We start from the raw sequence: 12,728 nt of genomic DNA on the forward strand, positions 1-12,728 counted from the left end.
TCCTTCCTTCCTCCTTCCTTCGTTCCTTCTTTCTTTCCTTCCTTCCTTTCTTTCCTCCTTCCTTCCTTCCTTTCTTCCTTCCTTCCTCCTTCCTTCCTTTCTTTCCTTCCTTCCTTCCCCCTTCCTTTCTTTCTTCGTTCCTCCTTTCTTTCTTCCTTCCTTCCTTCCATTCTTTCTTCCTTCCTTACTTCTTTCTTTCTTTCTTTCTTTCTTTCTTTCTTTCTTTCTTTCTTTCTCCCCCATCCTTCCTTCTTCTTCTTTCCCTTGACCCAGGGGGACAACAGGAGGGTAAAAAAGCCAACTGACTTCTCTCATTTCTTTTTCCAGGTGTACTTCTTGTTACTCCGTGCAGCACTGAGTAACTCTTTGTCGACCAGGGCATTGCTGTAAAACTGTGAACAGGACTGCTCAAAGTTGAGAGTGATCAGGAGCTCACTCCTTATGAGCTCCAAGGAGCACCTGTTCCTGCAGTCACTCCATTTGTTGGCCATTCTTGAGAACACCCTTTCCACATATCCAGTGGATGCTGGGATGCTCAAGATATGGCTGATGATAGACAGCATGTGAGGAAGGTCAGCTAGCTGAAAGAGAGCCACCCACCTGGCAGCAACACCTTTGGACTTCCATTCATCTTCAGCCTCTTCTTTGAGCCTCTTCAGAATGGACTTTGCTGTGGAGCATTCATCATAAAGTTCATCCATGTTGACTTTGTGGATGAGGTTGAGCTTTGTGACTACCTTCTCGATGTCACTGAAGGTCAAGGTGCCATGGTGCAGAGAAAGAGGTAGCAGTGAGAACAACCAGTTTTCTTCTGAAAAGTTGAACCATTTTTCAACATATGCGAGTGCTGTGTTGAGAAATGCAGTGAACTCTGCCTTTGCCATGCCTGCATCATGTGGAAGGAGACGCTGCAGCTTCACTTTAGTTAAGTAGCCAAAGAACTGGTCATCCCGTCTTTGTGTGAGTTTTTCCTTGAAGGTATACATGATGGAATACAGCTCAACACAGGTAGTTTCATCACTCTCCAGCTTCTTGACGACTTCCTCAAAGAGAGAGAGGATATTATTGCAGAAGAGAAGATAAACCTCGACAATGTCTCCATCTTCCTCAGTTGAGTCCTCACTGAGCTTTAACAAAGCTCGAAGTTGTTTGGGACACTCCTCCCCCAGGCTGATGAAGTAAGACTTCAGTGCAGGCCAGGTTTGCATTAGCCGGGTGATGGCTGGATTCAGGGAGAGCCACCTGGTTGTGACATGTCGCAGAATTTCTTGAAACTCAACATCACAAAACCTACAGAACTCTTTGAGTGACTCTCTTCGTTTGGCAGATGTGGAAAAGAAGGCATAGACCTTCAGCACAACATTTTCCACATCCACAGTGAGTTGGTCAAGAGCATGCTTTACTGTGTTGTGCACAATGTGAGCATGGCAGTTTCCTTGCAGCAGATCTTTTTGTTTCTTCTTCAGGTTGGTGAAGACAGATTTGTGAATTCCATAATTAACGTTTGTATTATCTGCACTAAATGCTGTCACTTGATCAATTGATAATCCGAATTTGTGAAGTGACTGCTCTATGAGAGTTACAATCCCAGCAGCGGACTCATCTGCATTCTCCACAAAATCTAGAACTTTGTTGGTAACCCCAGATTCTGGACTGAAGTACTGAACAGCAAGGGGAAACATCTTTCTGTTTCCTTTATTTGATGCATCAGTCTGAATGCAGAATGGGAGGGGTTTATCTGAAGTGAGGGCCTTGAGAACATCCCCCACTGCCTTTGGAGCGAGGACATCTTTAACCACTGCCTCTGCCTTTGTTCTCCCTATGGTCATTTTTTTCAGTATCTTTGAATCTGGTAGAATCTTTTGATTCAGTTTATGTGCACAGTCAGCACTATTGTAGCTGAGGTTGTGTCTGACGGTGTGATACACCTGTGTCACCTCAGCTGCAGTAACCTAGAGGGGAGGAGTGGGATGACAATTTGTTAATTAACTTGAACAGTATTTGTCTGTTGTCTGTCTTATGACTTGAAAGGAAGTCATGTTATCCAAACAGTTAAACCACACTAATACAATAATATATGTAATGATCACTGAAAACTGTATTCCTCAAAAATCTACAAACATTTTTAATCTTGGAATAACTGCCTTCTTATTTATGCTGTGTTCCATTGCACTCAGAACTCGGAAAAATCTGACCTCCGAGTCGGAAAAGTGCAGCAGAACGGCCCTTGAACTCAGGATTCCGACTCGGGAATTTGGATCCAAGCAGCCCGAGGTCGGAAATACGTGGAAAAACATCAAAGCAAAATGGTGCCGCACAACTTGAGAGGTAAGCAGTCACTTTCACCTCAACTTTTAGTCTGTTATGTGTCGTTTAATTTAGCATTTGTGTTACTAAAAGTGTAGGATTACTTTGTAGTGGTATATGCACTCCCACTCTGTTAATTAAAGAGTTTGTGTGAGTGTAGTAGGGATGAAACTGTTGTGGTATTTTTCATCATAAATGACATGAAAGTTTGTAATAGGTTAATGCTGAAAGACAATATTATGCTACTATTAAAAAAGACATATACTCATTATGTATCTATTAGTTTAAGATTTAATGTTGATCATCTTAAATGATCACAAATGATTATATAATGTTTTGTTCTGTATATCTAATTGAAAGGAGTATGTTTTGTGACTTAAAGATCAGCCAACTGTTTATGTGCAGCCAGAGAGAGAGAGGGGTAGATCAGAGGTCAACTAGCAAGCAGGTTCACATTATTATGCAGGGTCTGTGAAGGCGGTTGCCATCGCCTTTTCCACGTCTCCCATCTGATAGAGTTATGGCAGTGGGGATGGGGACGAGGGGAATTGGGACCCTCAGAGAACAGTCTGGTGAATCGACTTGGGAATAGACCTAGGCCTATATAAGCCTTCAACTTTTGGTAAGGAGTCAGTCACTTAACTACTCCTAGATGTATGTCTTGGGGTGTGCTTTGCATGCAGCCTGATACTTTGTTACTTTTCTTTTCAAACTTTGTATCTGTAAGTGGCTCGGGTTGAACTTTGTTTGCTTTCTGGTTAAAGGAAATAAAAGACAACTCTATGTCGGATCCATCCTTTCCAGCGAGTTATTTTGAGTCCAGAATTTATTTTTGGGGTGAGATGTAAGATTAGTTATTTAGCCCATTTTTCTGATCTTCATCATTTTGGCGAGCTAGAGCCAGGAGTTTGCTGAGAGAAGAAGACAACTGAGAGTTTGATCACGCGTTCTTCAAAGTCATTAAAAAGGTAAGTGCACAAAGTTAATTTGATTATAATTGGTAAATAATTAATGCGTGATCTGCTCTCAGGTGGTTTCAAATCTCACTCTCAAAAGAACCTTAGAATCATTAAGTGAAGCTGTTAAGGCTGGATCCGAATTCTGACTTTTCTAACCTTCACCTTTACTTTTTCTTTCTTTCTCTCTATAAATCTGACATCCTTTCAGATTGTGTAAACAAGTGACGCGTGCAGTTGCAGGAAGCGATTATTGTCGAGGGGACAAGCTTTGCAGCACGCAATCGCAGGAAGCGATGAGTAAGTGAGTGTAAGCGCACAGTCGCAGGTAGCGACCGGTTTAGGAAAAATATAGTCAAATTTAATAAGTGTAGTGCGCGTCGCGTGTGGCGACTCCTTTTGTCGTGTGGACAAATAAATCCATTAGAGGTATAATGGTCCGGTGATGCGTGTGACGATACACCTGCTCGAGTGAAGAGCCACTGGTAATACTCCGTCGAGGTAGACGTGTGAGAAAGTGAATGCCAGCTCGAGTGAAGAGCTATTGGTAATACTCCGTCGAGGTAGACGTGTGAGAAAGTGAATGCCAGCTCGAGTGAAGAGCTATTGGTAATATTCCGTCGAGGTAGACGTGTGAGAAAGTGAATGCCAGCTCGAGTGAAGAGCTATTGGTAATACTCCGTCGAGGTAGACGTGTGAGAAAGTGAATGCCAGCTCGAGTGAAGAGCTATTGGTAATATTCCGTCGAGGTAGACGTGAGCAAAGTGAATGCATGATCATTGTATATACGCAGAGGCCTACGATTAATCGTGTATTATTCCATATTAATCTATCATATAATCTGAATGTGTGCAGTACTGATTAAGTGTTTGTGAACTGTTGTAAATGAAATGTGAATGAAGGAGAGAGAGAGTGAGAAGCTACAGCGGAGCCTGTGTGTGTGTGGAGCTGCAGCAGAGAGTGTGTGTAGGGCTTTGTGTGGGAGAAGAGATGAAAAGGGAGAGTGAGTGAGTTTGACAGAATCTGTTTGAAAAGGAGAAATATTGGGTTATAATGTGTTACATGTGAATTTGTATGTCAGTTAGGAATTTAGCCGAGTGTGAGGGGTTGTGTTTTAATAAGTAGATAGGAGAGAGGAGGATTTAGTTGAAATTTTTCAAGGATTAAGAGGATCGCTGAGTGTTGAAAGTTGTTAACTTGGCAATAAATCAGTAAAGATAAAAACTTTGGATGATGTTGGTTTGAGAGGGGTGCCTATAAACTAAGTGTGGTTTAGGTGCTGGAGTGAATGTGGTTCATGGGTGAATGAGTGGAAAATAAATCATTGGGTAATAGAGCTGACGAATTTGTGAAGTAAGTGATAAAAATAAAAGTTAAAAAGCAATATATAAACTAATTGAATAGTAAGTGACCAGTATTAACTTCTAATAAAGTGAATGCGAGTAAGGAATACATAAGGTTAACAATAATTGAAACTTGAGAAAATTAGTTGTAAAATTTGAAATGCAAATATGCATAACAATAAAATTGCATTTGAATGAAGATTTGATTTGAATTACTTAATAGCAATTAATAAAAATAGCATCCTCAACGGATGGATGAAACTAATCAAACTGATGAAACCTTGATCACCCTTAACGAAGGTGAAATTGAAACTCAAGGAATCAGGACTCACTTTTGGTTAGAGAACGTGTATAGAAATAAAAAGAGGGCTATATGTTGGCAAAGTGAGCATTTAATAAGCCAGAGGTTGTGGCATTTGACAACGTTTAAAAGCTTGGATCAGGCACAAGAGGATTATCCGTTTATACCGTGGGAAGACACATTAAAAGGTATTTGGAATTCTAAAAACTTGTCCTATATATTAGATCAACTTTGTAGGAGCCCCAGATCTAGAGCTAGTGTGTCTTTAACCCCGTTTCTGGCTATTCCAGAGGGGCTGACTGTTGCAGGGAAGAACAGTGGAACAGCAGATCCACGGCTGACTATATCAATTATCCCTCGACAGGTCAAGTGGGAGACAGGACAGTTTGGGATCCTTAATAAAGAAAACGCTCCTGACGAACATAATTCAATAAATGAATTAGACTTTGAACTTACTGACAAACAAAGAATAAAATACGGTATCACAGTTGGGCGAATTAATGCTTTAATAAGTATTATAAAAACAGACGAATTAAAAACTAAACAACAGATAGAGACTACAACTAACTTGGACTTAACATCTGAGGCACCAGAAAGCATGGGTAATAAACCGGTGAAGGAAAACAGGATGCAATCACCAGTAGAGATGGTGATAAATCAGCATCCAGATCATGCATCTCAAATACAAAGCTGTATGAAAACGTGGCATAAAAGAATTACTGGGACTTTACAATGGCCGCTTGGGGGAACTTTCAATATTGCTTGTTGCAACGAAGTGGAAGCTAACATTAAACATTATAAATCTTTGGATAAAAGTAAAAAGCGTGAAGGGGAACGGGCCAAAGAAAGAGAGGTGTTAAGATGGTTTCGTTTGGCAGCTCGACGTCAGACCTTGGGTGCCACTCAGTTGCCTATTGTTGCGGAACAGGCTGATAAAGAAAAGGAGAAGTGCAGAAAAGAGCCTGCTGCTCCTTCAGCCCCTCCGCTGCATCTAGACCCCCCTCCATACACGGTCCATAAGGGAGGAGGCTCAGTGGGGCAGTTCCCAGCCAGAGGAACTAAAGTGGACAGGAAAGGCGGACTTAAGGGAAAATTTTCGGTGTCATGGGAGGAGCCGTCCTCTGATGAGGAAGAAGACGACAGTGATACGTCACGTGATGAGCGCATACTGAAGAGAATGCGCTCCACCCATGAAGCTGCACTGAAAAAAGAAAAACAATCAAGGCAGTCTGCATTCAGTGTGGACTCTATGGAAGAAGTGCAGAATGATATTAAAATGTATAACATGCCAAGAACATCTAAACAACAGGAAGAGGAAGACAGAAGAGAGTATGAACGAATTATAACACAATCACTGGACCGAAAGAAAAAAGAAAGAGGTGAAGCCAGTGTGAGAAGGAAATCCCTGTATGGAACAGCTGATGCATTTCAACAGGAGATTTCAGGCAAGCAGGCTCAATGGTCACCTGTAACTTACCAACAACATTATCGACAAAAAACGAAAGCATGTGACACAATTTCTGAACAAATAAAACGACTGGAAGAAGAAATGAAAACTGTTGATGAGCAATTGAAAAGAAAGGTCGATTTCGATGTTAAAGACTCTCCCCCACACATGAAGATGGAGCTGACTGGTACAATGATTATGGAAGACAAAACCATAATAGAGACTCAACAAGCATACTTAAAAGAAATGCAACGTTTAAGAAGAATTCAACTGGATGAGCTACAGGAAGTTTTCGTATCTTCCAGAGACGTTAAACCAAGATCCCAAAGAGCTGAACAACAAATATGTGTTGATGTACATCAATGGGATGATGAAGAACGTGAGCAGCCACCTGAAGTTGAGCAGCAAGAATACCCAACTGGTACTCCAAAACCGGCTGCCGCCCGAGATTGTCCTGAAGAACCCATGATACTAAGAGACGGGAAATTGGTTGGACAGGCAGCGGGAAGATCCCAGCAACAAAATGCCATCTGCCCTATTGTGGTGAAGCCTCCGAACAAGCCAAGATACGTGCCATGGTCGTTCGGTGACATGATCGGATTGGCAGGACGTCTTCCTGACCTTAACGAAGGGGCTGGCAGATTTATAACTGCTTTTGAACAAAACACTTCTGGAATAACTCTGGCTCTTGGAGATTTGAAGTCGATATTGATGTACATAGTAGGAAAACAGACAACAGAAGAAATCTTCCAAGATGCTAACTTGGAAGATGTTGTGCGTGGGAATACGTGTGATGCCATCGGGTTTAACGGTCACCGAAACAATATCTGGGCAGGACTAAGAAAACAATTTCCTGAAAGAATGGATCCATCCAAGCTGGAAGGAGAAACACTGAAAGATGATGAATGTCCGTCCAAGTTCCTACGTGATTTCCAAAAAAGATGGAAAGAAGAGACCGGGAGTCCGTGGAATAAAGATGATACTACAAAAAGCCTGTTCAAAGTGATGGTTAAAAAGACTCTGCCACCTGAAGTGCAAAAACGTCTGGATGATGTGGTGGGATTTATGAAGATGGATTGGCCTCTATTCTCAGAGCACATCATTCATCATGTGCAGAACGTTAGAAAAGAAAAACAAAAGGAGAATGAAGCCAACAAAAATCTGATGGCCAAACTAACTCAACTGCAGTTGAATGAGTTAAATGCCAAACAAAAGAAGGATAAAGCAAAAGTCCAGGCACCGGTGGTTACAGCTGCAACAGCTGAAGAACAAGCTAAACCGCCAAGAGAACCTGAACAATTTGTGCTGAGGCCCTATCCACTGGCTCAACAAAATCCAAGAAGACAGCAAGAAGGACAGACAATTTCTTCCTCTCGTTATGTGAACTACGACGAAGATGAATATAGAGACTATCGTCCTAGGGGACAGCCTATGGAGAGATTCAGACCACCATTTCGTGGGAGGAGGAGAGGATCACTAATGCAACAGACCACGCCCCGCAGATCAGCAAGAGTGGTGTCCGACGTCATATGTTGGAGCTGTGGAGCACCGGGACACTTTCGTAATGAGTGTCAGAATGCTCCATGGTCAAACGAGATGCAGCAATAGGGCTGCCCAGAGAGGCCTACTAGAAATTTATTGGCACCCGTTGTCTCAAGACAGTCTCAGGATGAACCTATTGTTACAGTAACAATATCCGATACAAACTATGCTTTTATGATTGATACAGGGGCTAGTTATTCTTGTATCGGAAAAACAATTGAAAACATCCCTCTGTCTGACACGGCTGTTAAGACAGTGGGCTTCTCTGGGAAAAGTCAAATTATACCGATGACCCAACCAATATTAATGAAAATAGAAGGAAAAACAGTCGTTGCTCCACTACTGTACTCTAAGAACACACCTGTTAATCTTTTAGGAAGAGATATATTATGCGCGTTAAAAGCTAATATTAAGTGTACTCCAGATGGGTTATGGATAGATTTTCAAGATGAAAGTACACCGTGTAAAATTATGGCACAAATCCACCAAGAATACAATTCTGGGCAAATAGTGTGTGGATCATCTGTTGTATACTGGCTTCAGTTAAACCCTGAATCAAAATTGACACAAGAATGGGAAAAATGGAAAGCATGTTTGGAGTTGCAATTAGGAATAGGAAATGAACCTGAACTGCCACTTCACTGTACATTGCTGTATGACAAGGAACAGGAATATCTAGATTATGAAGCATGCTGGAAAGCTTTGATGAATAATAAAGTTTATTATTTCTCCAGCAGTGTTATCTACCAGGGGCCTCAGGGTGTAGCTGCAGTCATAAATCTTCCAACAGAGCTGCATCCCTGGTTTCAGGTTTCATGTTCCTTGCCTCACGCGGCACTGTGGGTGAGAGGGGAGTTTCAGTCATATCAATTAGGAGAAATGGTAAAAGCTGCATCACAAATTACTGATTGGGAGTCAACGGGAAAGGAAAATGTATATATTTCCCCTGACAAAACATATCAGAAAATAATAATAGATGTTAATGACAATGGGATCACACAGAGAGTAATAGTGCATGAGGGTGCATGTAAACAATTAACACTCTCTTTAGAACATGAGCACATGTTGAGTCAAGTTCCACAAACATTATGGTCAAAACACAAGACTGATGTGGGATTAGTAAAGTCAGCTGAACCAGTACGAGTACCACTTAGGAAAAATGTTATGTTGCCATATAAAAGACAATATCCACTCAAGCAACAGGCAATTGAAGGCATCAGACCCATTATAGCAGGTCTGGTGGAAGCAGGAGTGTTGATTAAAACTAAAAGTCCCTGCAACACGCCGATCTTCCCCATAAAGAAACCACATTCAAACGATTATCGATTAGTACATGATCTTAGAGCTATTAATGCCATAGTGGAGGCTGAGGCGCCTGTCGTTCCTGATCCACACACCCTGCTCTCCAACGTGCCTGCGGACTCCAAGTACTACACAGTCATTGATTTATGTTCTGCTTTTTTCAGTGTGCCTGTGCATCCAGACTCTCAGTATCTTTTTGCCTTTACATTTGAGAATAATCAGTACACATATCAAAGGTTACCACAGGGCTATAAACACAGCCCAACAAAATTTAATTTAGTCTTAAGGGATGATTTGAATCATCTTGATATCACCAGTACTTTGATACAATATGTGGATGACATTCTGATATGCAGCCCAACGAAGGAGCAGTGTGAGAGGGATTCCCTGGCTGTTCTGACTGCGCTTGCAAAACAGGGTCATAAGGTCAGCAAAGAGAAACTCCAGTTCTGCTGTCAGGAGGTGGAGTATCTTAGCAGGAGATTGTGTGGAGATAAGAGGCTCATAGCCCCCTCACAACTCCAAGTGATAATTAAATCACCAAAACCACGGACAGTTTCACAGATGTTAACGTTTTTGGGAATGTGTGGTTTACAGCAGACCATGGATCTGTGAATATGCTCTTAAAGCAGCTCCACTGCGTGCAATTATTCATACTGCAGGACAAAAAGACAGTGGTGCTCAGTTACAATGGACTGATGAGGCCGAAGCGGCATTTGAAGCTTTAAAGAGAGATTTACAGACTGCTCCAGCACTGGGACATCCAGATTATTCTAAACCTTTTCATTTGTATGTTGCTGAGAGAAATGGATACGCTTGTGCTGTATTGATGCAGGATGCAGGTTCGGTGAAACAACCCTTGGCTTATTATAGTACAAAGATGGATACTGTTGAAGCAGGACTGCCCCCATGTTATCAGGGATTGGCAGCAGCTGCATTTGCTTTTCAAAAAGCTTCAACTTTGACTATGGGACACCCGGTGATATTATATACAACGCATCAGTTGCATGCCCTGCTCACGAGTCCCAGATTTGTCTTAACGCAGGCCAGGAAGACTGGTTATGAAGTTATCTTGTCAGCACCAGAATTAACGATCCAGCGCTGCAAGACAGCCAACCCTGCAGCTCGCATAACTTTACCTGAGGAGGGCTCTCCTCATGATTGTGTAGAGATAACTGATACATTTTTGAAACCTAGGAATGATCTGTATAATGGACCAATTGAGGCTGAACTAACTTTATTTGTGGATGGATCATGTTTCAGAGATGTCAGGGGTAACCACGCAGGTTATGCTGTTGTGGAACTCAAACATGATGGTACGTTCGAAAAACAACAAGCAATTAAAGTACCACAACCTTGTTCAGCACAGTTGGCAGAACTTAAAGCGCTGACTGCTGCGTGTAAGTTCAGTGAAAACAAACGTGTCAACATATATACAGACTCACAATATGCTTATGGAGTGTGTCATGTGCATGGTAGTATTTGGAAGCAAAGAGGTTTTGTCCGAGCAGATGGATCACCTGTTATGCATGCTGAGGCTATTGCTGATCTTCTGATGGCGATGCAGCTCCCTTTAGCGGTTGCTATTATAAAATGTGCTGCCCACCAGAAGGCAAACTCATTGATTGCTAAGGGTAACAACTTAGCAGATGAAATGGCTAAACAAGCAGCAGCTAGTGAAACTATAGGTCCCATGCTGATGGTTGAAGATGATCCACCTCTAGCTGATGTGGCGTCTTTAATACTTGCTCAAGACAGGGCTGGTCCATATGAGCAGTCTGTCTGGAAGAATCGAGGTGCAGTTAAAACCGCCTCTGGTCCTGAAGAGGGACTATGGAGAAGTATTCATGGACATTTTGTAATACCAAGTGCATTGTTAAAGGTAGCTATTCGTGATGCGCATGGCCCTGACCATTGCGCAAGGGGGGAGGTGATAAAAAGAATACAAAATGTCTGGTGGTCACCTTTCTTAGCAAGTACTGTGGAAAGAGTGTTGCATGAATGTGATGTGTGTGCGCGTCATAATATTAGAAAAAGTTTTTCAGCGCCAATTTCACACATGCCACCGCCGGATGGTCCTTTTCGGCATTTAGTAATGGACCATATTGATATGACAGAACGGATAAGAGGATATAGATACATCCTAGTGGTGATAGACAGATTCAGCCGATGGGTAGAAGCTGTCCCCACTAAAGGACCAGATCAAAAATCGACTGCGAAATTTTTATGTCGCGACATCTTCCCGCGGTTCGGCGTGCCAGATTTTCTTTCATCGGATAACGGTCCAGCGTTTGTGGCTAATACCATTAGAACAGCGTGTAAAATGTTGGGAATAAATCAAAAGTTTGGCTGTGTCTATCATCCCCAATCACAGGGAATTGTGGAAAAAGCTAACGGAGTGTTAAAATCTAAGTTAGCAAAGATCATTGCTAACAGCCAGTATAGGTTGAACTGGGTAGATGCTTTACCTTTGGCACTAATGGGAATGCGAATGCAAACTAACCGAATGACACATCTAACACCGCATGAAATGCTTACTGGAAGACCAATGCTGGTCCCCTTCTTCAGGGGCCCGTATAAAGGTCCACCACTTGAACAATGTGAAAGAGAATTGACATGTTATTTACAGCAGCTGACTCAAATATACAAGGTTATATCTCAACAGGTCAAAGGAGCAGTGGAGAACAGAGAAGCTGTCATTCCAGAACCGCTCAAGAGTATTGAACCAGGAGACTGGGTCTACCTGAGGGTGTTTAAACGCAAGTGGAATCAACCAAGAAGGGAAGGCCCTTACAAAGTCATTATAGTAACACCTACTGCTTTGAAAGTAGAAGGTAAGACTCTCTGGTATCATTTGAACCACTGCTGCAAAGCAGAGAGACCACCTGGAGCCACAAGTGATCCACAGGAACCAGAAGGGGACGGCCACGCCTCCCCGCAGGGACAGATCCAATCGCAGGGGAATCTAAGGGACGGCCACGCCTCCCTGCAGGACCAGACGCAGCCCGAAGAAATAGTGAAAGAAAGACGTTCTAAGAGACTGGCACTGAAGCAAAATGCAGGAGGAACAAAGACCCTCTGACAATAATGTTAAACTAGAACAAATTAAAGCAGAAAGCCGAGAAAGACCAAAACAGGCTTACAACTACTAGACGAATAAAATGGGACGGAAAAGGGGAAGAAACAAATCAAAATTAGAGAAAGTATACCACGAATGTTTGCAACCTATCTTGAACCAATTGCCCCTAGGACCAATTTTAGCGAAAGAATCAAAGACCTTTATACAATATAGCCGTCAGTCAGTACACTCCGCAACATTTCCATTTATACCAAAACCTCACGAAGTTTGTTTGGAAAAACTAAAATATGAAAATTGGAGAAGGGTTACTTATCAGTTAAATCGAGATCTTACTGTACGTGTTGAAGGGCTCGCTTTAACATACAGATATGATGTGATTAATCTGGAGGAGAAATATTGTATGCCATTGTTCACTAAAGGTAGAATAGAAATTGTGTCAGTGCATTATCAG

At 42.1% G+C, this 12,728-nt stretch overlaps 1 protein-coding gene across 1 annotated transcript; it reads right to left on the bottom strand.

Annotated features, from left to right (window-relative positions):
* Nucleotides 1-311: 311 nt before the first annotated feature.
* Nucleotides 312-2,089, bottom strand: LOC146970627 (uncharacterized). Its single transcript, XM_085805940.1, has one exon. It carries the CDS (start codon nucleotides 1,827-1,829, stop codon nucleotides 312-314), a length of 1,518 nt encoding a protein of 505 aa, XP_085662066.1. The 5' UTR covers nucleotides 1,830-2,089.
* Between the last annotated feature and the right edge of the window lie 10,639 nt (nucleotides 2,090-12,728).

Source organism: Trachurus japonicus, chromosome 17, assembly GCF_045865225.1.
Source record: "Trachurus japonicus isolate A0001 chromosome 17, Traja_1.0".
Taxonomy (NCBI): Eukaryota; Metazoa; Chordata; class Actinopteri; order Carangiformes; family Carangidae; genus Trachurus; species Trachurus japonicus.

Bases quoted from the DNA above. Each gene is read 5' to 3' on its own strand.
- LOC146970627 (XM_085805940.1), bottom strand. From the start codon at position 1,829: ATGACCATAGGGAGAACAAAGGCAGAGGCAGTGGTTAAAGATGTCCTC.